Source organism: Choristoneura fumiferana, chromosome 12 (assembly GCF_025370935.1).
Source record: "Choristoneura fumiferana chromosome 12, NRCan_CFum_1, whole genome shotgun sequence".
NCBI classification, from domain to species: Eukaryota; Metazoa; Arthropoda; class Insecta; order Lepidoptera; family Tortricidae; genus Choristoneura; species Choristoneura fumiferana.
Window position 1 is genome coordinate 11,108,325 of NC_133483.1, and position 26,617 is coordinate 11,134,941.

The 26,617-nt window shown below is 34.4% G+C and overlaps 3 protein-coding genes across 3 annotated transcripts; 1 reads left to right on the top strand and 2 right to left on the bottom strand.

Annotated features, from left to right (window-relative positions):
• Window positions 1-8,811: 8,811 nt before the first annotated feature.
• Window positions 8,812-9,546, top strand: LOC141433309 (uncharacterized). Its single transcript, XM_074095285.1, has 2 exons — window positions 8,812-8,921; window positions 9,008-9,546. The coding sequence occupies exon 2, from the start codon at window positions 9,008-9,010 to the stop codon at window positions 9,455-9,457; it is 450 nt and encodes a 149-aa protein (XP_073951386.1). The 5' UTR covers window positions 8,812-8,921; the 3' UTR covers window positions 9,458-9,546.
• Window positions 9,547-11,405: 1,859 nt separating this feature from the next.
• On the bottom strand, window positions 11,406-12,748 carry LOC141433308 (uncharacterized). Its single transcript, XM_074095284.1, has 2 exons — window positions 12,661-12,748; window positions 11,406-12,306 (listed from the first exon to the last, which is right to left on the bottom strand). The coding sequence occupies exon 2, from the start codon at window positions 12,293-12,295 to the stop codon at window positions 11,555-11,557; it is 741 nt and encodes a 246-aa protein (XP_073951385.1). The 5' UTR covers window positions 12,296-12,306; window positions 12,661-12,748; the 3' UTR covers window positions 11,406-11,554.
• Window positions 12,749-16,589: 3,841 nt separating this feature from the next.
• LOC141433779 (uncharacterized) lies at window positions 16,590-19,083 on the bottom strand (the record flags this gene model as incomplete). The annotated part of the gene is given in 3 exon segments (XM_074095882.1): window positions 16,590-17,893; window positions 18,342-18,463; window positions 18,918-19,083. Coding segments are annotated over 3 exon segments (1,032 nt in total), but the record flags the coding sequence as incomplete, so codon positions are not given.
• Window positions 19,084-26,617: the final 7,534 nt, after the last annotated feature.

Sequence of the window (26,617 nt, forward strand, 5' to 3'; positions counted from 1 at the left end):
ATTTATAACAATATAAAATATTTAATATTTATTTATAACAATATAATTTATAAAAACTTGAAATATCCTACCTACTAAAACAGTCATGGAAGATCCCTATGTTTGATGGCTAGTTTCTACCAGTAAGCCAAATTTTCGGAAGAATAAAATAAGAAATAACAGCTTTTCAACTTGCGAAGGCTATAAATATAATTCGTATAAAAAACTAGCCAAGTCCGACCGTAGGCTTTCATATTAATATTACGATAATTCCTAAGTCATTAGAAGAAACGATATTTTAAGTTGTTATAAGATATTTTATTTTGTTATAAATAAATTTTAGGACTGACCATTGAACTTGGCACCCATTTAGATCCACTTCTTTTGTCGTTAAGGTCAACAATCAAGGCATATATCATAATATTGAATTTGGCTCTCATTTCACATTTATGTTTTGGTGGGATTTACCACCATCCACTTTTTGTGCAGAAATAATTTAATTTAAAAATTATAATAAAATGATAAAAAATTACTAGTTTCTGATTAATTCCTTTGTATTCACCCCACTACCTATCGGGATGCCAAATTTGAACTGTCTAGTTCACCTGGAACTGGGTTAGAGTTTTGATTACTTTTGATAGATAGGTGAGTTAGTGATAAAAATGTCGATTTTTGTATGTTAATATCTAAATAACCGTTTGAGGTATGTTTATGTAATTTGGAGAACAAATGTATCTCACAAGTCTCATTAAATGAACCAAATTCGACATGTTTATGTAAAATAGTTTGTAAGTTATGAGGGGGTCAAAAGTGGCTCCAAATGGTTCGGGTAAAATTACATTCGGATAAAATTACACACGGTGCTGCTTGCCAGTTCTGTCAGCTTAAACTTGACTTGACACGCTACCGCGTGTATAGATACAAGGTGTTTTGAAATCAAGCCGTAATGTTTCAGAAAATCGTTGGGTTAGTTTGATTCAACACCCCTATATAAATCTATTTCAAGATTATTTTATTGTGGTTTCAATGCATTATCATTTTAGAAGTAAGGCAACTACTTACTCTGACATTTAATAATTTTATGTTGATTATGATTATGTACCATCAGCCAAATAAGTGGTCTATCAATTTTTAAACAAGTTCCTATCAAATGAATATGTCGCTAAAGTCGAACTTTCAAGTTGACAGACACGTCTATTGGCATTATTGTTTTATAACATGCAAACGATTATCAACTTTAGGGTGGTAGACCACATATTTGGCTGATGGTACCTAACTTTGATATGAAGCCTTGAGTTTTGAAATAAATTTATTACCTATCATTATTAACCGATGCATGTTCAAAGTCTATCTGCAAAAGGTGTGACAACATTTTGAATCAACAATTCTAATGAAAACCTTTTTAGGTGTGTTCAGTGTAACCATTTTAACCATCTGCTCAAACATATCTAAAAAGGTGTGCAAAAATTTTTTTGGCAAGTACTAATTACTAAATAATAATGTATGTATATATGTATGTAAACTCTTTATTGTACAAAGAAAATTAACAAAATACAACTGACAAACTTTAAGATACTTGTACAAAGGCGGACTTATCCCTTTAAGGGATCTCTACCAGTCAACCTTTGAGTGGATGAGAAATAATAATATATATTAAGACACAATATATAGAATAAATTACAAAAACCAGGAAAAGAACTATAAGCGGTGACTACTACTAGGTGAGAGTAAACCCGGGGATAGGTTTGCCCAAAGTTTTGACACTGTTTGTTAAGAGGTAATTTTTTGCCTGGACAGGCTACCTTCCAAGCGTCTTTGGCTTTAGACAAAAAGTACGTTAACTCAAAGTCACGGAGTGATGGATTTAGAACTTTCTCAATGAGGGATAACGTACCTAAACTGTTTGCCGAAGACAAAAACGCCGAGACCATCGTGTCCGATGCGTAGCGTTGTTTTTCTTCTATTAAAAATTTCATTTTTTTTTAATATGACCAATCAAACATATACCTACAATATTCAAATTGATTATCAAGAAGACATATCTAACGCTTACCTCGTTACGATTCTTGCTGCGTTCTTTTGACATTCTAAAGTGCCTGCGTGTTATAGTCTGAATTGACTAAAGATATTAGCAGTTTGAGTTTCAGCACCCTTTTTTACTCTACATACGTTTTGTATCAAAGTTAGTGGTTTTTTTGTCATGCAAGGTTGGCAAGTTATTGTTTAGCGCGAGTGTCGCACTGGAACCTGTTCTTATTTTGAACCACAAATGTAACGAAGAGTTAAAAATATCCTCCTCCGTGAAGTCGGGTAAAAAGTTTGAGTATCGTCACGTTCAAATTTCAAAACCTTTTTCCAGCCAGATTTTAAAGGAGAAACACATCCTTTTCGAATAGGTAGTGAGTTGAAAAATATTTCTTCATGTAACTTTTTTTCCACGTAATATAGGAAGAGATTGTGAATTTTTCATACAGCAAAATATAATAAATATATGTACTCATATTTACACAAGTACACATAAAGTAAAACAACAACCGGCGACCGAGGTTGGTTCGCGTTAAAGCTAGATCGATTGATCATCCTCGAAAACCCCTACATATCAAATTTCATTGAAATCGTTAGAGTCGTTCCAGGATCTTCAAAATAAACAAATACACAAGAATTCTAGAGAAAAATTAACTTATTTCGAACATCAACATAACTCACTATCTTAAAAAATGTCGCTTAGTCAATTTCACCTTTCAACCGTCGATATATATTTGGTATGTATACTGGTAGGGGTTTGGTATATATTTTAGAATGAAATAAAAAAAAACATTATTTTTACTTTATTTTATAATCTTTTATTTAACGTGCAATGTTCATAATTATTATATTTTGTAAAGAAGCTGTCACCCAATCTTGCAAGTCGAATTTAACCTACTTTCAGCTATCTAATCGGCCTGGATGTGTGGTGTGGATAGGATGGCAATACATACAATAGTGAGAAAACAGTACAATTAGCAAAAAAGCTTGTATCTACTGATTTTTAAACCTAAAAAGCTTGTATCTATTGATTTTTAAACCTAAATTAATTTTCTTTGAATATATAAGATTTTATGTTTTTCGAGTATTTAACATTCCGTCCGTGACTAATAATCGTTCCAATATATTTCATCAGATAATTGGGCATTTTATTCAGTGGCGTAGCTAGGTAACCTAGGGCCCTGGGGCAAATAAAAAAATGGGGCCCTCTGCTATCAGAACTGGTAAGGTTTTTTGAAGTAAAATCATTATATATACAAATACTTTAAAAATGCTAAGCAACTTTATCATCAGCTATAAAGCAGAATTTCGAGGGCCCCCTGAGCTTGAGGGCCCCGGGGCACTGCCCCGCCTAGCCCCTTGGTAGCTACGCCACTGATTTTATTGAACACCCTTGTAAGTAATTTTCAGAATTTTTGAACTGTGATTATTTACTGTTTTATACATCGGCCATGGCTAGTGTTCAAAACGTTATGGTATCAAAGAAAGATCAGATGAAGTACAGACAGGGGTGTTAAGAATCTGTCTTCCGACGTTGAAACGAATATAGGTAAATTTTAACTGCTTTCTTATTGTCTTTTTTCTCTGGCTAAAACAAGTTGAGATAACTTTTACTAAAAATATCATTTTTGAAGATTAATTTTACGCAACCTGATATGCAAGAATAATTATTAAAGTATAATAAATAAAAGTATTTGTTTCATAACTGACAGGATCAGTAAATACAAGTAAATATTTAAATTACCAGCTAACCTATGTTGTGAAAATGGCATCCACTTCTTTGTCGGATCACGGATCACGGAAGCGGAAGGGTATATATATTTTTTTATCAAAATTCATTTTCTTCCATACGTTCCATTCCTGGTTTTACATTATTACCTATGTTATGTACTTAACAGTCTGTAACTTCAATAATAAACACAGTTATTTAATAATAGATATCGCAGTGAAAACTAACCTAGGCACTATATGAATTTTATATATCTACATCAAAAAAAGGAAAAATAAAAGAAAGGAGTTCGTAGGTACGAGTAATAAGTATTTATACCTATCTTTAAACGAGAAATTCTTGTATATTTATATTTTACAAGCTTTTGCCCGCGGCTCCGCCCGCGTGGTTTTCGGATATCGCGCGCTGTTCCATCGGGAACTGTACATTTTTCCGGGATAAAAAGTAGCCTATGTCACTCTCGGGCCCATAAACTATTTCTATGCCAAAAATCACGTCAATTCGTCGCTCCGTTAGGGCGTGAAAGACAGACAAACACACAAACATACAAACACACTTTCGCATTTATAATATTATATAAGTATGGATTTCAGGGATATCGGAAATCTTATGTCTTTAAACAGGCAATTCTTGCATTATTTATTGATTTATTTTAGGAATCTCGGAAATGGCTGTACCAATTTCGACGAAATTTGCTATGTGGAAGCTTTCCAGAGTGAACAATCGATCTAGTTTGATCTTATCTATGGGAAAGGAAAACGCGAGTTATGGAGTTTTAGAGCGAAGAAAATCTATATTTATTTTAGCTTTTTTAAAAAATCGAATTGCAGAAATAGGGATGAAATTTAATACGCATCTGTCGTATTATTGAAGATAAGCGATTTCTTTATGAACCTGGTGATTTGGCACGTGATAAGGATAAATACATATTTGTTCGCGCGAAAAAATTCTTCCTGTATGAAATAGGGATGAAACTTATATTCAGATCGTCAGGCGAAAAATCGATGGTTCTTTATGTACTTGATTGGCTACTTATAAGAATAAATAGAATTTGTTTCAAGCGTTTTAAAATATTCGCGAGGGATTATGCATGAGCCTTTTAATTCAAAGCAAAATGTCGCAATTTAGGGTCATTTAACTTATTACATATCGTCGTATCCTACGATAAGAGCCACAATTACAAAATGCTCACTTTTCAGGAGAAGCATTTTTGTGTTTCTTTCAAAATATAAGTAGCGAATTGATAATTTTGCAATTAAATAATGTGTATTAGGGTTCTAGGGTTCTGTTAAAACAAAATTTATGTTCTTAATGATACATTATAGATAGATTTTGTCCTTTAAATCCTTTTTCGTCGGACTAAATGAGTTTTAAAGGGCCATAAGCTACATTGTGCCTTTTATCGTCGAAAAATTCGAGGCCACAACTACCATTAGGACCAAATTGTAGTTGTTAAAATATTTGCGTTTCAACATTTTTTTAATTTTAGTATTTTTCTTGTAATACAGAAAGAAGTGGCAAATAAGAAAAATATTTTATTTTTATTTTCTAAGATTTTTTAAATCATAAAGCGTAGGTACGTAGCCACAGTGATTCTCTAAAATAAAACAAGTCCCATTTAAGGAAGCATAAGTGAAACTAAAAAAAAACATACTTAAAATAAATATTTAACTTCTGAAACTCAAAATATTCTCTACGCTCTTAATATAAAAATAAAATTGCACATTATTATTTACTCAGTCTTCAGTACTCATTGGGGATCTTTCCTTATTCTTTCTCATCGTCTGTATCACCCGCAGTAGCAACACCTCCTTTCTCATGAGGTAACGTTGTAAAAAAGTCATGAAATCCTTCAGGGTTTTTTTTATTTTATTTTTTGATTGATACAAAGATACTTGTCTTTATTCACTTTTATAGGGTCCGTGCTTGCTCTTGCAATATTTGTAACTACACTCCTTGTCCCTCTATTCGCCTTTTATTATATAAGTCGTTATTGTTTTCTAGTCGTCGCGAAAATCGTAACTAAGTATATTAATTGGTAATAGGGACCAAATATTGGACAGTGTAAGTTAAGAAAATAAAGATTAACTACATTTCTTTAAAGACAACGTTTCATTATTTCTTAATGTGGTGAAAGATTTTTTTTGACATTCATAAGTGCTTGTTATAGCCTAAATTGAATAAAGATATTTTGACTTTGACTGAATATTTACAGACTGTTACCGACAACAATAGCGGGCTTGATGTTTAAGCAAACCAAGTTAATCGCAGCGCAGATTTTTGTCAGAGCTACAACACATAAATAGAAGACAAATTGATGAAGACTGAATTTTAAATAAAACTCAGATGCATTAAAAAGCAGTAGCCATCATTGTACAAATTAAACGAAAAAATAAAATGTTGGTGATATAATTTTGGAAACTTTCCCGGAGTCACACCGAAGTTTTTGTCAACTTGAAAACCTTCAACTTCTCGCTACTACCTATACCTACTGAATTATTTTTGCATAATGTCATCGTCGAAGAAAAAATTACGAATAATTTCTTCTCTCTGCATAACTATATCATCTAGAACTTCATCGGTTTCTTTTTGTTTTCTACAAGGATAAAATTTTCATTCTGACACGGAATTGAGCTAAACTCCAAAATTGTCTTTTAATCATTGCACATTCTACATTTTCGCCAGTTTTTTCTTCGGTGATGTCATCAGGCGAAAACAATTCAGCAGTAGCAGAAAGTTAAACTTTTTCAAGTTGAAGAAAACTTCGGTGTTGCTCCTGGAAAGTTTTCAAAATTATATCACCAATATTTTTTTTCGTTTTATTTAAAATTCGGTCTTCATCAATTTGTCTTCTATTTATGTGTTGTAGCTTTGAAAAAAATCTGCGATTAATTTGGTTTGTTTCAACATCAAACCCGCTGTTGTTGTCTGTGACGGTCTGTAAATAATAAGAAATACTGAAACGATGTCTTTAAAAAAATATGCTTAGGTAATCTTTATTTTCTTAACTTAGGTACACTGTCTAAAATATGGTCCCGATTGTTAAACAAATAATCTAGATCTTGTTCTTTTCAGGTTCTACTTGAGACTTCTCGTTTTATTTTTTCTGTAAATATAAATTAAAAAGCACAGGCATAACATTATTAATAATAAAACAGTCACAGAAACCATGCCGAATTTTATAAGAAACCATAAGAGAATAATATTCTAGCCTATTGGCCGACTGACAAGAAATTAGAAGGTAAATAGATATAATAATGCCAAAATATACAGCGAAAAAGGCCTCAAGTGCCATAAGAACCCAAAAATCAGACATGTAAAATCACACCTTCCAAATAATTATTGTTATCAAAAAGCAATTATGTTCATTCTATGAAGCCGAAATGTTAGTAAACTGCCCAAATATATCTTTAAAAAGCGAATATTTGAGCAATAATTCAACAAAACATAATTCGTACATAGAAAAAGGACACTACCGCAATTGTGGCCACACATTTGCTATACAAATAAAATTGAGCTATTACGCGATAGAAGACCGCAGTAGCCGTTCGGGCTTTATTCTAGGTAATATTAACTACTTCATTAAATTGTGTGAATTTCTTCATTAAACTATGTAAATATATAAATAAGTAACCTAAAAAAATAAATAATACAAAAGTAAACCTAAAATAAGTAATAAACAGAATCTGAATAATGAAAAAACTTTATAAATCAATTTCGCTAAATTTACTTGGTGTTTACTTCTTTTGTTCAGCGCCATCCTTTGTAACTATTTTCACTAGTGTAAGTCCTCGACGATTCGTTTTATGGTTTTCATTGTCAATTAACGAAAAAATAGATGATCTTACAAATGAAATAAGCATTACGAATGCACGCCACTCTTCCGGCGCTGTCCGCCGAGTACCGCCGAAACGGCGCTTGCGCCCCCTCGTCGCACCCGCGTGTCTCCTTTTTGCACGGCGAATAAGGACAGCAGCGTATTTCTGGCTTTACTCCGCGTTAGAAGTGAGACATACGTAATTGTGGCTTTTTAAAATTATTTTTTTACTATTTAATAAAAAAATATTAAAATTATAATTTTAAGTTATAAACATGTATCTTGATGTGTAGAATTCAATTTTACAATAAAAACTAAAAGCCCTTATGGTGATAGTGGCTCTTATCGTAGGATACGACGATATATAGTCAGACATGTAAAATTATATTTCAGATTTTTTATTTATTGTCTATAAGAGCTACCTTTATGCAAAATTCCAATTTTCTAGGACAGCCGGAAGTACCTACCTATAACTTTTTCTGTTGAGGCAATTTGTATGGAAACACCTTTTTAACGACTGTAGCTTTTGATTGCCTTGACTTAGAGTGTGATTTTTTCACAGCTTTCGGGACTATTGACCTGAGTTTAGAGTTTTAATTTCAACTCGATATATTCCTTACCGCGTTTACGAGATAAAGGGATCTTGACAGACAGAGGACGGACGGACAGCAAAGTTATCCTATAAGGGTTCCATTTTTTTAGCCTTTTAAGGTACGGAACCTAAAAAACATTTATATGGCGCTTTTAAATTATCGACCTATTATTTGAAAATATGGGGATGCATTAATTTATCAAATATGTGTAGCTATATAGTAAAAATGCTTTAATTACAATAAAGGGGTTAGCCGCAATGTCAGGGAAAAAAAAATCTTACATTTATGCATAGAAAAATGCATGATCGCTTGCTAAAATCATGGCTACCCGCAAAATATTTGTGTTTTACCGATACGTTCTACGGATTTCTCGAATACATTTCAGCACAAAAAAAATTATTTAAATTTGTAGCAATTCACAGTGAAACAGATGTCAATTTCTATAATGTAAAATTATAATTAAATATTTTTTTGAAAATTCCACTTATAACAACCATGTAACTTTATACTTCACTGCCTTCTAACGTGAGGTCAGTCAACATTTACGACATAACAACTTATATATAGTGTTTAGATAAATCTCTAATAGTTGCACTCATCTAAGTCTTATCAACCCATTAAGAGTAAGCGTTATATTGTTTTATGACCACAAACAGCTAACCACAAATTTGTAATTTTATTTATTTTCAAAACTATTAATAATGCTTTAACGATTCTGTATATAAGCGGTGTTTTTTTTTGGACTATTCACAGTAGACCCAACAAGATCAAAGCCAAGGTACGACAACAACAAATCTTAAAGGGTTTTTTACATATTTATTGAGTAACTTCATTTTTATTTCCACACTTTTATTTATTTTCCAGATGATGCTGCTAGTACTTTGTCTCGTAGGCTCGGCTTTGGCCATGCCAACAACCTTTCCTGCAGTGCCAAGACTAGAAGACGAAATGTACATCAGTGCACCTGTCATCAGGGCTTACGCCGCACCAACAGAGCTGGCTCCGCTCAAGAACTTGGAAGTGAGGATTGAACCGATACCTAATGAAGAAGGTGAGATACCCGAGCCCATATCAGACTTATCAGAGCCGGAAGAGCCTAGGGAATCAACTACTTCTGAGGCACCAAAGGAGGGGGAAACCGTCATCATTAAGTTATCTCCTCCCAGATTCTTCACTCTACCTCCCTTTATTTCTGAATGGTTTTCCTTCTTACCTTCTTCAATAACTGATCTGTTTAAACCTAGCAAGCCTAAACTATTGTACCCTGGCTATGGCTATACAGTGTTGGTTGACGAACCTAAATCAGAAAAGTAAATACGACCTTTGGCACATACGAGTACTTTGATGACATCGTACAATTATGGATAAATGACAAGCACAAATATATATAGATAACTGCAAAATACTTGTTTTAATAAATATTCCTGAATACTCGAATGCGCAATAATAATTGACGCTATAACGTCAGTTATTATTGCTCATCCATCACACTTTCACGTGAACAAAGCCATAACGAGTAGGCTAACTTGATTGCAATATTGTAAATAAAGCCCGCAGAACTTTTCTTTTACATTGCAACCCAAGATCATATTTTATATTATTTGTGCCCACATAGGTCTTGAATTTTAACTTTTGCATTTCGTGTACAGTCGAACAAACTAAATGTACCAGGGAGGAATCTTTGTACTACTAATATCATGTTTGACTTCCCATATTTTGGTTTTTTTTAGTTACGAAAATCATAGTGAAATTACATGAATCTGTTTGTTCCTGGTACATGAATCGGTTTGTTTGTCTGATTATGTCTACTGCAGCTAATAATCGGGCTTTTTCATCCAAACTATCGAATTCAATTTTATGTAATAGTAAAGTAACAGTAAGTTAGACTGCAATATTTTAAGATATAATTTAAGATTTTAGTATGGTTACGCAGGCCGATTTTAAATAATTTATTGAATCAGGTGTCACTTTGCGGAGGTCCATATCAATGAATCGAAACAATTACTTTGTTCACCTTCCCCCTACGACCGAAAAGGTCGCGGGTTAACAAAGTAATAGTTTCATTCAGTTCGTTTATAAATAAGGACCTCAGCAAAGTAACGCCTGATTCAATAAATTAATACTTTTTAGTAATAGATAGCTTTTATTTCAATTCTGTTTTTTTTATCTATCATGAACGTTTGCAACTTACTCCTCTATCTCGCAGTTTTTTATATCTGGAATATATAGAGTTATTTTTGCTGGAATAAAATAAGGTTTATATTTTCGCCACCTTAACTAATTTTTGACTGACTCCACTATTGTCTATTACATACTTCACTACCACTCACTCTGGATTCACTCAAAGCTATTGATAATTTAGTAAACTTTTGAAACATTTAAGGCAATGGTTCCCACTAACGACATTCTTAATTAATTATACATATATCATTTGGCCTGCTCTAAATTGACGGTCGTTAAGGTTTAATTCATGTGAAATTATGAGTGAGTAAGTTGCAGAAAATCAAAGTCAAAGTCAAAGTCAAAGTCAAAATATCTTTATTCAATTTAGGCCATAACAAGCACTTATGAATGTCAAAAAAAATCCACCACCGGTTCGGAAAAACCTCTGCTGAGAAGAATCCGGCAAGAAACTCAACGAAGTATATATATATTTTTTAAAACAGATTTACAATATTATTAAATGATATGTATACATCACAAGTATTTAACACAACTTTATTTTTAACCCAGTAGGTTCGCTATTTGAAGGGATCGCTAATGCGGATCGGAATTATTTCCAAATATCCCTGTCCATGATATAATCATTAACTTTATAATACGCATTTGATATTAATGTCTTCTTGACAATAGATCTGAATTTTGTATCCGTTTCATTTAAAATATTTTTTGGAATTTTATTATAAAAACGTATGCAATTTCCCAGAAAAGACTTTTTGGTTTTAGCCAGTCTGTAAGATGGAACTTTAAGCTTCCCTGTGTTTCTAGTAGCATTTGGCTTATCGACGTTAGTGGGAAAATCACATATGTTCTTCCTAACATACATGATTAAAATACCTGGCTAAGGGTGTGTTGGGCCACGTGCAGTGTATAGAGTTCAATACTAATATGTGGCAAAGAGTCAACATACATTTATGATCAACAATTATTATCCGTTAACTTATGTATAAAGTCAACGCACCTACTCGTATTAGCAATGATAATATTTCGCTTAATGAGCAAAATTTACTTGCTGGAACTAAAAGGCATAAAAGAACTGAGAGAAGTTGTCAAAAATATTAATTTTATTATGTATCACGTTTCATTGGATTTTGCTGATTTGCTTGTTGTTTTATTCACATTCACTGATATGTGTTAAGTACCTCTTGTGAGTTATGTGGTAAAATTCTTCTAAACGCTAGACTTAAATTTTTAATAACCGTCGTACCACGGTGTCAAGGTCGGTGCAGCCGGCGGGGGCATGCGACTTGTAGCTACAGGGGCTGGTGTGGTGGTAGAAGGTTCCATGTTGGCGGAATCATTCCAGTTGTACCTAGAGGAGGCTCTAGGGGCAGAATTTCCTCTTGGTAAGTGGCGGGGCACATGGTGGCGTATAGGAGGCATCGTCGAAGCGTACATCGGCAGCATCGTTGACGTAGACGGCATGTAATTCTGAGCCTGGCTATAAACCTCAGGATCGCTGTACTGCTCAGGGGCTTCAGGCATCACGATAGGCTGTTGAGGAATCACTGGTTGGCTCTCGTAGTTTATCGGATTTGTAGCGGCTAAGTCTGACAGGCTATCCCAGTGAGGAAAGGTCGGAGGTGCAGGGACGCTCTTCCAGTTTTGCGTTGGTGCTTCGTATTTCGGTGCGTTTTGTAAAGCTTCCCACTGCATTGCGTTGTACGGTAATGGGTACTTGGGCTTCTCACCATCGTCATATGGGCGGCTGCGGAGTAAAGGTACTCGAGAAGTGGTGCTAGGTCTGTTCATGTACTTGTGAATGTTTTCTTCCCTTAACTCGACGTGTGGTGGCTGATCACTTCTAATTTGCTGGAAATTGTAGATTAAGTTGGTGTTTGGACCCACTGGACTATAGTTTCCATCCAACGGGTAGGCATTTGCAGCAAAGGCTGATTTGGCCAGCAACAAACAAAAGGTAAGTCGCAACATATTTTTGGCTCCTGCGAAAAACAAAAAAAACAATATAACAAAATGTAATAAAAATATTGTTAAGATTGTTATTTTGGAATCTTTTTGTATTTATTTTATTTCAATTCCAAATTTATTGTTACTTTTACCACCAGCTTCAGCTTAGCTGGGATATGTGGTGCATAGGATAAATTCGTGTCTGTATCACTGTCCAGGGGTGGTGTAGTGGTATAGCACGTGGCACGGAATGCCGAGGACCTGGGTCCGATTCCCAGCGCTGGTCTTATTTTTGTGGTTTTTCTATGCATCTATATTTCAGTTTGTATTTTCGATATGTTAAAAATATTGTTTAATAAATAAAAACACTGTTGTATCAAAAGCTGTACCTGTCTGTACTTGTTGAGAGTCTGCTTCGAATGTTCCATACCATAGCTTGCAAAGCCTTTAAATATGCGAAAAAAATGACGCACAACTAGAAATGATTTTGCGTAATTAATTTTAATGACAATTAAATGCATTATTTGTTTTTAATTAGGTGGTTTAAATACCTATTTCCTTCTATTAATGCAATATTTATGGCATTGGTACTTATGTAATGGTATCTCATTTGGAGAAAAAGTTACTAATTATTATTGCACCATAATTGCACCAAACTCACTTCGTAGTCTTCATTTACTAAGTATGACAAACACTCGTACAAATTTTCATATCTTTAGACTAAGCGGCTCTGATTTAGGGATTTTACTAGGATCCTGTGAGAATATTGGGAGCAAAAAATAGCCTATGTGATAAACTTCATTTAAATCCGTTCAGCTGTTTTAGCGTGAAGAAGTTACAAACACACGCACGCACGCACCTCTACATACTCCCAAACTTGTATAATATTAGTAAAAGAAAGATTGTGCTTAAATTATTGCGTTATTTTGTTGTTTTTTTCTTGCATGAAATTCATTTAGAAAATACAGAAAATAAAATTCCTTCACACTGTTGGAATTAAAAAAATACTTGTGTGCCTAATTCTGGGATATATACAACTAATGCGTACCTGCCTTTTCGCACAATTATTGTTTGCCAAATGTTTCATTTCCCAACTATCAAATTTCTCCGAAACCATAAATACTTAATGTCAAGAAAATACAAAAAATCTATAGGACTAAAACTACTATTAAATTGAAATAACTAAAACTAAAACTTTAATAAAAAAAGAGAGGTGGGCCTCTTGGCATGGTGCCCATCACGCAGGCAGCATTCCCGCGTTGAACCTGAACTCTGATTCCCAAGAACTTGCTGGGAACGCCCCAAGGTCACAAAATATAGCTGTCTCGGCGCCCAATATCATTTCTTTGCTTTCGGCGTCGAGACTCTAGGTCCTTGGGGTAGGGGTGCGCTGGAGCTACACAGGAAGCTCAGCAATAGGTTAAGGGAGGCAACAGGCAACCCTCGCGCCGGCAGCTTTCTTGCGAAACCAAAAATGTTTCTTAGTGTATTTTTACGTGGTTTTATAGAGCACAGTAGGTTAGGTTAGGTTTGTTTTATGAAAGTTTCAAAAATGATATGGCTTCAGAGAAAATCATGACTTGGGAAATAAAACATTTGGGAAAAAAATATTGTGCGTAACGGCAGAGAACCGACTAGTCAAATGCCGTATTTTCGTCACAAAGAATATTTCTTTTAACTTGCTATACTTGTACAGTACCTACTTACATGGTGTCTTAAAATTAATCTGAAATGCCTATTTCAGCAGCTGGTTAGGTTCTTTTCAGTGAACGCCCCTGTAAGCTTTTTTTTATACAATATAGGCCTGCGTTTGGCCACAATCATGCCTGATGGAATGTTCAGTTAAACTAACGCAATCATTTACTGAAATGTTCTGGAATAATTTAAATACAGTTTATTATATAAATTAGAAAAAATAAGTTTCACGGGTCACTCGTGTTAGTAGTCATGGTATGGCTGACATGTTTCGAAGTATCAATTCTACGTATTATAGGCACTCATTGTTTCACTAAAGAAAACATAGAAAGTTGCTTCTTAAAAAAATAACCTCTTATACCTACTACGCGTAGACTACACGTAGACGCGCAAAATGAAAATCATCACTGAAAACCGTTTGGTTCTCATGTATTTCAATTTCAACGGACTGCCGTCAATTATTAAATTGGAAACTCTACCTGGTCCTTGATCCTTGGTTTAAAATTAATTTTGTACCTATAGCAAGAAAGAAAAATAAGTAAAATAAACCTCTTGATATTTAATACTATAATATTATGTTTGCATAGGTTTAACAAAACAATTAATTTCAAATAAATTGCGATAATCTGGTTAAAATACATAGGCACATAAGGACAGTCGACTCATTATAAGACTCCCAAAATAAAGCTCATTTTATTCTCGTAACAATTTGTTAGGTCGACTGTACTTGTATATATACACGAACACTATATAATAGTCAGTAGATATAAATTAATTCCCGTAGTACAGTCGCGGCAACGAGCTGTCATTACATTACATCTTGTCATCATCTGGATTCTATAGCACACTTGGTAATGACAAATCATTGGCTGCGACAGATTAACTTAAACACGCACCGAACTTACGTCTAAGTCACTGCAAAGCAAGAACTAAAAATTTAAAGCATTTACTTTGTTAAAAAGATTCTTGAGTCATGTAAAATAAAAGATCTATCTACATCTTTTATACACTGTTAGACTAATATTTTATATGAAATGGAGATTTGAAAGGCTAAGATATAAGTCACAGTTTATTTTGTTTTATTATTTGACTTAATTTTGTTTCATTGTTTGATTCAATTTTAATTTTGTAATTTTTATTATTTTTTTATAATTTGTAAGGATATAATTGAATAAAGATATTTTATGAGTCATAGCTTGAGATAGGTACACTCATTTAGCATCTTTTCAGATTACGCGTCATTATTGTATAATACGCTTTTTAAAGTACACCTACCACTACAAAAAACAAGCACCACTAATGTAGCTTCGTAATTCCAGATTTTTTTAAAACAGATGCAGGGTTTCAGATCGAGTTAAGAGTTTCCATTCTGGCAATCTTGAAAATCATTTAAACATATTTAAAGTTATTGATTCATTGACAAAATTGAGGTCCATATAGTACATTTGATAGTTATTCTTAGGCCTGATTTGTATGTTCTGTATAAAGCACGCTGGGACTCTTGCGAGATTATACTTTTAAGTACCCAAAACTAAAAAATCCTGAATTTCTGACTAACGAATGTTAAGGAGCAATTTTAGATGATATTTGATTGAGTGTATAAGATAACTTTTTATTTCAAGAGACCTTTAGATTTAGACTAACAAGACTACTTTATAGCAAAAGATAGAAATAAGGTTTTGTCTACAAAAACTTTTTGATTAAGTGAAGATTTCCGGAAATAATCGCTCCCAAAGTAGCAAAAATTGTGTCTCTATCTTGTAAACCGTTTGTCCAAAAAATATGGAAAGGTAAAGCTTAATAAATACTTTCAACGAAAATTTGGTTTCAACATGATCGGATATACCGTTTTTGAGTTATTGTCGAAAAACTGCGCTTCTCAACAAAAGGACGTAAGAACGTGAAAGATACGCTCTTTTTCTGGTATTGATTTTAAGACTGTAGTAAGTGTTTTAATTGTGTTATAACACACATTGTATTACTTGATTTTTTCGTAATGGCTACGGAACCTTATCTTGGGCGTGTCCGACAAGCTCTTGGTCGGTTTTTTGTAGTTTGTTTTCGTATTACATTTATCAATCTAGTTTTTTGTTTCGTTAATATTTGCGAGGGACAGGGTACAAAATAATCAACATACCTACTTTGAACGCTGACTAAACAATCTACATGCTATGTATAAAATTGTGTAGGCACAGAGTTATGTTTCCAGTTCTCTATCTACCTACATTACTTTTTATTCTCAAGCCTTCCTACATTTTTCCATTTTAGGAGGAATACTCATATTAGTCACGAACCGGAGTGCGATGAGTTCATCGGCCTCCAAGCCTTTGAACTGTAGCTACTTAATGATAATGACCATTATCCTTATTAGAAACCTTTATTGCCAAGTTTAAGGACATATTAACGGTACTTTTTGGCTTTTTTAAATTTTATGTTTTTTATACGTAAATAGCTACCTATAGCGGTAGGTATTATTTGTACAATGTATACGTATGTCCTTTTTTGGAATAATTACGAGCACGCTATTCTTTGTGAATAGGTACCTACTGCAGTAGCATCATGATTTTTTTAAATAGGTAACTACCCAAGTACATGTCTGCTTTGAAATAATAAATAAATAATCTGAGATGGCACTTGATATTTATAAATGTTACAATAGATTGTTCAGTTTAATCATTTAGTTAAGTTAACAAGGTTACAAAAAAAAAAACTCGACTGACGGTACACTATTTGACAATTGCTTTTGAGTTATTTAATCGATTCCATAATGTCATCATTTACGGTCATTCCATGTTTTGTATTGATTTTATTTAAAAACTGCCGAAAAATGATATTATTTTAACTATATAACTTTGGGAGACGTCCCGAAGATATATAATTAAAGTAATAACAATAACTAACATAATAATAAGTAATAATGGAATGGAATGGATATGATGACATTATGGAAACGATTAAATAACTTAATTTATGAGCATCGAGTTTTTCCTTACCTTTTTTTTAAATTAATTAACTAGACTTATACATATAAAATTAATGGCTAAGTGTTCGCGTCGTTCGTAAATAACTCGTTTTATCTCCTTTACTATTAGTCCCGGTATTTGAATAACAATACTGATTTAAAGTTAATAATTTAAGTAGGTAACCATTTTTCACACATTTAAAAGTTCACTGTAAATACATTCAGTTCAAGGGCCTGGGATCATAAGGCGTCGCTTCGTGGCCAACATATCTATTATTTTTACGAATTTGGAATCCCTGTCCCGGCGATGTATTGTAGTAGATTACTCTTCGGATACCAAAGGGATCGACGTAACCGAAACTTCCAGTTCTTTCATCCGAACTGCCGTTTTCTTCTTCGTGGTATTGTTTCGGAAGATAGTACCTAAAACCGTTTCTTCTAAATGCTATGCCATCGTAGCCAGGGAACTGAGGTGTATAACCATCACCGATGGCTGCTCCTGCTCTCTGTCGCTGTATCCAAGCGTCAGCATGTCTGTAAGAGTTTGGGTTGTATAAGTCAACTCTCTTATAAGGTGTACTGTCACTGGCGTAGTAACCATCATCAATCGTATTTGTATTCGACGAATCGTAGTCATAAGAGTGTGGAGACGGCGACGCTTCACTTGCGGTAATCGGCGGGACGGTGGGTCTGAAGTCGTAGGTTGGTGTTGATGAGTCTATGGAGTTTGGTGATACATGGACATGTGGAGTAGATGATGGTTGGCGGTGGGATGGAGGTGTGACTGATACTTCTGCGGGGAAGGAATACGGTGGGGCAAAAGTGGAGGATGGTGATGGTGGCGCTTGTGTCGATGTTCTGAACCGCGGCGGTCCACGGTTGACCACCACTGGACGGTGCGCAGGCGCTGGGGTTACACCAAAACCTGAATCCGTTGGAGCAGTTTTGGCGATTTTCAACGATTCCTGAAAAATAAATAAAAATAATGATTATATGGAATAAAACTAAAATTAGTATGTATATAAGTAAGATCTGAGTTTAGGTCTATGAGTAGGTACTCCTGTTGACTCGTGCTGAGACATTGTCTTCAATAGATCGTTATTGAGTTTAGTACATGAACATCAAATTTCTCATATTCACGAATGCGAATATCCAACTCTAATATTTTCGAATGCAAATGCTAATATAGGATTTTTGGTCGTTTATTTTTTAATGCAACCAAAGAAAAGTTAGTATTTTCGTTACTGACTCGAAATAAATGATAATTAAATACATACAGCCGCCCAAAACCCATTCAATCACATCAGCGGACATACAGCTAAAGCTGGACTAAATTCTCTTTATCTTTACGCGTGTCTGACCGCTTCTGTGCCTAAAAATATTAAGTAAAATCAATTAAGAAGCGACACATACCCCAATTGGCCGATTTTGTCCGACAAAAACGGTCTTCGACTTGTATATTCTGTAACCTTCGTTGTCAGCTATGTAGTCCTGCAATCTGAGGTAACCATCAGCGCCAACCCATCCTGTGGTACCTGAAGCACAAAAACAGCGAATTATATTATGAGCGTATTCCGTATAAGTTGTTGTACTCCATAAAAATAATTGCTAAGTGGGCGCAGTAAGTAAACTGTATCATAACAACATTGTCAAAGTCTACCGTGTGGGCGCGTTCTTGTCTTGGTAGAGATCATTACCAAGGTTTTGAAAGCTTGGGGGACATACGAGTAAAAAAAAAATACGTTTTATATATCTTAATTAGGTATGTAATTAATTCGCACCTGTTTCGGACCAGAATGTAATGGATGCCTATAATAACATAAAATGTTGGCTTCTATTTGGTTTGTTCCATAAATTCCTTGTTTTCAGACCAGAATAGCATTAATAAATATGTAGTTGAATATTACTATGTATTCGAATCTTGAGATCGAATGTTAGTTATTAGTTACTTCTTCCAATTTCATGTCTTTAGATTAAAATGTATCTTACCAACAACCGATCCGTCTTTTAACCTTCGTTCCTTGCGGTACTGCCCGTTGTGTGTCTGATAGAGGAAGTATCGCTCGTCATCCTCGTCTGTCTGGATGTGGAACTGGTCAGGATCCTGTTGGGGGCTGTAGCCGTCCAATGCAGCGAACGCGCTGCAAACACACACCTGGGAACAAAAATACGATGTTTCCTTAGTCACGAATTGAATGCTTCAGAAATTTAAAAAAGAGTTCGCTGTCATTATTCGGACCGGTAATTCTTGGGAGTCTGTGAGCGAGCAGAATTTTACTAGCAAAGAAGCAACAAGTATTTAGTATAAAATTTTGTTAAGAAATATCATTCCACTCAGTAAAATTGATCGTAGATTATTATGTTCCCAATAAAAAAAAACAATACTTTGCACAAGGTGTCTTAAAATTAATCCGAAATATTTTAGTAGACGGTTGGATTAGTTTTAATAAAAAAAAACTAACTAAATAAAATATGTTTTCTATGTGCGCTTTCTACTGATCTGTTTGAAATCAGTACCAAGCCCAATCAATATTATGTAGGTAAGGCGAGACGAGACGAGGCGAGACGAGAATTGGAATTTGTACGGATTCTAGTGCGCCCGCCGCGAGCCGCCCTGATACAAATTTTAATTCTTGTTTCGCCTCGCCTTGTCTCGCCTTGCCGGTTGAAATCATCTTGACTAGCTAGGGCGCGAGTCGCGAGGTAGCGAGTCGGATAATTTTTTGTCATATTTTTCTTGCTTTTTAGTGTCTACAAATAGGTATATTTAATTAGGACTTTGTTACACTTTCGTGTATTTATTTGCTCAGACATATCATCATTCAAATTAATTCTAAGATTATCTTGTCATTAACGATTATTTATTCATATAGTTAAATGATAAATATCCATTTAAATCGATGAGGCCTCATGTAATTATGGTACTTATGTAATTAAAGTTTAGTAGATTTTTACTATTATCATTTCTGTTTATGTAACTAGTGTACCTAGTTATAAAACATTGGCCAAACCAATCGACCGAAATGAACTGATTTGTTCATTATAACTCAATTATTAAATCATAAAGCAGAAAAGCGGGGCTTATATTATTATTTTAAAGTATTTCGTGTTATATAATTCAATTTCAGCATGATACAAGTAACATTTATATTTGAGAAAACTCGTGTAATACCTATCTAGGTGATCGAAAGTAGTTTCTAGACTGCTAAATAATTAATGTATCACATTACCTCATACAGCCTTGGGTCTTGATAAAAGTTTGCAAAACTAAATGTTCGGCTCAGCCATAACTTTTAAACTGTTAAATACGTACCTACTGAAAATTATGTTCATGTTCTGTACAATTTTTCGCCAAAACGATGACATAAATAAATAAGCATAATACAAAGCAGTTTTGTGTGAAACTTAGGCTAGTAATTTAAGCCAAAATATCCCGCATGCTGACACTTTACAACAGAAGAAAGTAAGTACAGATGTACACAGTGTCTAGGTACCCACTGAGGTACCTACTCAACTTTCACGAACAGATGGGATGGGACATAAAAGAGCAAGTAGATATAATTTATTTATGTGGAATGTATTATAGAGTTATCAACATCAACATAACAATGACGAATGTAATTTTCCGACAAAATCTGAGGGTATTTAGAAGATTTTACTGTTAAATGTGAGTCGAAGGGATTCAGTAACGCAATCGCGACGTCTTCTGCTGTTCTCTCACTTTTAATGCAATCAATGAATGCAACGGAGGTTCCTGTTGCTCAACAATTGCAATGCATCCAAGGTCCGCGCTACTTGATTGGTGTGTTAGATTCTAAGTTGGAGCGTGGGAGCGGGATTGTTCCTAACTGGTTATTAAATGCGCCAAGGACTTTAAGCCTATTAATAATGGTAAATTATTTTTCATTAAAACACCTGATGGCTAGATTGGATGTGCTAAAAGTAATGAAGATAAAGCGCACAGTTCACCAATTACCTAGGTACTTGCAACTGTCATTTGTCGCGTTATACGTTTATGTTGTCAAATCAAGTTACATTGAGAAATATTTGTTCTTAATATTTTTATGGGAATAGTATCTATGTGTTTTAGGACATATGTTGTTCGAGACGCTTCTACGCTACCGTATATACTTTTGTCTTCTATGTTCTTCTATCGTATTATGGTAACCAAAATAAAAGATGCATATAAGATGAATAAAGTAACCACGATAATATTTAGTAGAATTGGATTGAAGACCATGAATTTTATACGTATTACCAGTAGGTACATTAATGCACATGTTTTGAAAAAGTTTATATAATATGTATGTAAACACTTTATTTTACAAAATTAAATGAAACACAATTGAAAAAGCAGAGATATATCTATAAAGGCGTACTTATCCATTAAAGGAATCTCTACCAGTCAAGCTCTGAGTAGATGACAAGGACATTATAGTCTAGGACCAACAAAGAGTCAGTTTAAAAGTGAGAAATAGTGAAAGCTTACTACAATACAGCTTTAATTCTCAAATTACCTACTATTGCCTATTAAGAAATTAATTTTAAAATTACTAGTACACATAGAAGAGAAAAGATTGAAAGCTCCACACGAGTTATACACGAACCTAAACATAAAGCGCACACCAGCTGTTCATAATTTAACAGCAGTAGGTATATCCATTCTATTACACATCAGTGAAGGTCGCATTCTATGTAACTTGTGACAGCTAATTAGTCCCAGAAATAGGTACATAGGTACACGACGCTATCAAACTAGCAGGCTGCTCCTGACACGTGTGTAACTAATGAAGTATACTTAATCCATCCTTAAGGTACAATGGGAACTTTACCATAATCGAAGGCTTGTTGTGTCGAGATGTCAGTCAGCTAACGATACATAGTACTGTAAAATCGGGCAGCGGATTGTGTGAAACAATAGGTTTGCCACGAATTAGAGACGGAATCAGTAATCTTCTGAACAATAGATGTTAACCGAACCCCGAAGGCCAGTGTGTGGCAATTGCACGCACCCGCTACATATTACATGGAACAAAAATAGCCATAGAGGAAAACAATGTCCGTGTTTGTGCATTTTAATTGTTGGATTGTAGAGTGACAAATAGAGGAAATACTCATCAGCCATATGGTGACAGAATAAAAAGTTGCATAAGTACACTATCTATGTAATAGGACGCTAGTTAAACAAAATACTTTTTTTGTCAAGTAGTTTTCATTGATTTATACAATTTCTGAGCAGTACCTTAAAACTACATCTGCATTAAAATGATTGTTATCAATACCCACATAATATAATTTAACTTTGTAACCGACACTGTCAGTTACTTAATCATGCTGTCATACATCAACTTATTATAGTCACTCAGTCTTTAGCGATGGACAAAGGTGCTAATTATATTTGAGGAAATGCCCATGTAAGATTACAAATTGTGAATACCTATTGTGACCTTATCACTACATGGAATAACAATGCAGTCATCGTTCCTGCGACCTACGTCGCGGTCTCAGCCTCAGAAGCAAACGTGGGCTGATAACTAAGGACCTACGCGGAAATATTCTACTTTACACGAAGCCATGATGAGTTCGATCAGCGAACTACTTAATTCCCACAAAAAATATGTCCGTCTTTGGTTTTTGTATACTTCTGTCGTAAATTCCTAATTCGGCGTGATGAATTAAGATTCTAACTAAAAACGATGATTAAAAAATCGATGTTGTTTCTGTGTCGTGAGCGGACGTACGATGTCCATTTAGAGGCATCAGGCACACTGAAGTAGGTACGAGTACATCCATAATGCCTATTGATCTCATCCGTACCCGATACGTCATAACTTGGATTTGGTATTCTGATAGCATGCAAAAAATGAATCACGACGTCACGTCAACTTTACTATACATAATATATACTTAGACAAAAGTAAATGAATGATGCAATACTTTATTTTGCTACCAAAAAAAGCATCCTTTACAAAGGACAGAAATAAGGAATAAATTTTAGCATCTGGTGAATTTATATAAACTAAACGTAAACTCTTTATTGTTCTAAAGGAAAGAACCAACAAATTTTTTCCATTTATGTTGAGGCATTAGTTAGTTCGTGACATAAACATAACTATGCTTGGATTTGGACTCTTTTTGTATTTTTTATTTCAACTCCAAATTTGTTACTTTTACGGTACTTACGATAAACATTTATCTAAAAAAAAATCTTCAGGAGAACAGTTCCAGGAGAGTGTTTTTAAGCGTTTATTTACGGCTCTTAATGTTTTTTTTAGTTATGCCACTATCCAACTGATGCAGCAAGGCTGCCAAGCAGAGCCAATATGCAAACTATTTACATGGGTCAATACTTTCCTTGAAAGCTGTAAAGTTATATTTTTTTACAACTTACTCGTACGTCGCTGCAGGGCTACTCCAAAGCTCGAAGTTCGTGTCGTGCGGTCCCTCTGACACTTATACTATTTAATACGAGCGAGCGAGAGGGACTACACGACACGAACTTCGAGCTTCGGAGTAGCCCTGCAGCGACGTACGAGTAAGTTGTAAAAAAATATAACTTTACAGCTTTCAAGGAAAGTATTGACCCATGTAAATAGTTTGCATATTGGCTCTGCTTGACAGAGCAGATCAATAGCTGTTTACTCCTAAGATACTAGGTGACCTTAGATGTAATTCAGACATTAGTTATGCCCTTGTGTAGTATGACATAACGACCCAGTACTCGATTTTAAGACCTTGTCACAGGCGGTTTGCCCGTGGTATGATTACGATGCGTTAGCTGACGTCTGAACGAGTACATTTATATCAATTAAGAGATTCCTTAAGTGTCATTAACTATGTTATACTTTATTATATCAACCTGTAAACCATCCCTATGCAGCTGGTAGTATTTAAATGACTTGGTCATTCATCCTATACATATAATAAAGCTGAAGAGGGTCGAAAGTCTGTACATGGAAGATATTCGAAAAAAAGTTGGCTGGGGATACTTAGAATCGATAACAGAACACGTTCCAACAGTTTTTGCATCACGTGAGAACGGCTGAACGGATTTTTATGCAAACTTTACTAATCTGACGAGAAAATCCCCGGCCAGGTTATAGGCTATAAAAATTCGACCCTTAGGGTATAAAAATTCAACCCTTAAAAGTGGAGGTAGCTACTACACTCAGAGTTAAGTTCCCACCTTCAAGTTTTCAAATACGTGCTATGACTATCAAGTACCCTGATAAATTAACAGATGGCGCTGAAATTAATAACGTTGTGATACGAGTAAGCCACTAAGGAAGGATTTTGCCAAATCCATCCATACTTTTACTTTTTATATTTTATTATTTAATATTTTATATTATATATTATTAATATTATAAATGCGAAAGTAGCTCTGTCTGTCTGTCTGTTACGCTTTCACGCCTAAACCGCTAAACCGATTTTGATGAAATTTGGTACAGAGATAGAATAGACCTTGGGAAAGAACATAGGCTATCTTTTATCGCGAAAAAGAGGCATCAAGGGGTTGAAAGTTTATATGGTGGAAGTTCGTCACTGTCGAAGATAAAACCATGAAACTTGGCATGTAGGCACTTAATAAGAAGTAAGTCGATATTTTGTTTGAGCTTTTTTGAATCTTTATTAAACTTGCCATTTTGGCACGTAAAAAGAGCTAAATAGATATTTGTACGCACGATTTTTAAAAATTCTTCCTATGAGGGGGTGAAATAGGGGATGAAACTTTATATGGAAGATCGTCATTGCCGAAGATAAATCGATGGTTCTGAATGAAACTTGGTATTTGGGCACGTGATAGGAGATAAATAGATATACCTATGTTCGCGCGTTTTTAAAAATTCTTCCTGTGGGGGGGTGAAATAGGGGATGAAACTTTATATGGAAGATCATCATTGTCTAGATAAATCGATGGTTCTTTATGAAACTTGGCAGTTGGTTACTTATAAGAAATAAATAGATATTTGTTCAAGCGTTTTTGAAAATGTTACCTGCGAGGGGATGTTAGCAGATGGGATGATTCAGTGTTAGCAGAGCCTTCTAAGCTCATAAGCAAAATGTACGGAATGTGGGGTCATTTTAGATGGCTTATTGACATAGACAGTTAGACATGAAAAATTATGATTTTCAGATTTTTCTTATTTATTGTGCTACGAGTATAAGAGCTACCTTTATGCAAAATTCCAAGTTTCTATGACAGCCGGAAGTACCCTATAACTTTTTTTGTTAAGGCGATTTATATGGAAAAACCTTTTTAATGACTGTAGCTTTTGATTGCCTTGACTTACAGGTTGATTTTTTCACAGCTTTTGGGACTATTGACCTGAGCTTAGGGTTTTAATTTCAACTCGATACCTATTCTCCCCGCGTTTAGGAGATAAAGGGTCTTGACAGACAGACTGACGAACGGACAGCAAAGTAATCCTGTAAGGGTTCCATTTTTTCCTTTTGAGGTACGGAACCCTAAAAAACATTTCTTCGGGCGCTTTTCAAATTTCGACCTATTTACTTTTTTTTTATATTGTTAAGTTGAAAATATGAGGATGAAAAGTTGTTAAGGAATTCCAAACAAATTTACTGTAAGTATATTTATCAGAAATATGTGTAGCTATGCTAGTAAAAATGCCGTCTAATTATAATCCTACCTCCTAACTTACAATAAAGGACGTAAGGTGTCAAGAGTTCACTATGAAGAATTTCTCCTGTGGTGTTGGCAGGGTAGAATATAGGTCGTATTGCTAAAATGTGGCTACCCGCAAAATATTTATGTTTTACCAAAGAACATGGGATGGAAGGATGGATGGATGGAAGACCAAAAAAAAAATAGTTAATATTTATAGCAATGTATTAAAATAGGTTATTTTCGGTAAACCGTAGATGTTTGTACTATTATTGGCAGAATAGGTATCCTAAGTAAATTAAATACTTCCCAAAGTTACTTTTCCACGCGGACGAAGTCGCGGGCAAAAGCTAGTAACTATAATATCGTGTACGAAGTTGCGGTCAAAAGAAAAGCGTAGGCACTTGAACGTTTTTTCGAAATTCTACTCCTGAATATGTGAAACAGCTGGAGTTCAAAGTTGGAATGAATTATGATTATGTAGGTTGATTTTTTAATTCGAAAATTTGCACCATCTGCCTGAAACGTCTGTCTGTATTTATTTCCATATAGGTAATCTTCGGAAAAATCAATCAAAACACGAAAAAAAGATTCGTAGAAATGAAATCTATGGTACCCCAAACATAACGCGAGCGAAGCCGCGGGCAAAAGCTTGTGTTTAATAAGTTTTCTTTTTTGTAATCGACTAGGTTCTTTTCCCAGTTGCGTCAACAAATAATAACGAGTATTCATAGACTTTGAAATTATGACCATTTGCCTAATGGTGTAAGTACGTTACAAAGTTGAGTGCAGTACTAATAGGCCATATTTTGTTCCGGTTTATCCGGTAGTGTTTTTGCAACAAATAAGCATATTTTTAATTAAAGACTGGATCCATCAATTAGCACTTAGTACTAAATGAGTATTGCTGTCCTACGAAAACAGGATTAGGTATTTAACATCGCATTAAGGTACATTATCATTAATAATGTGACGTATTGTAATTATAGTATGTTTTTGATTGTATAAAAGGAATGAAAAGTGAAATTAGACGTCACTTTCCGAAGTTACCTGCACAACTGCA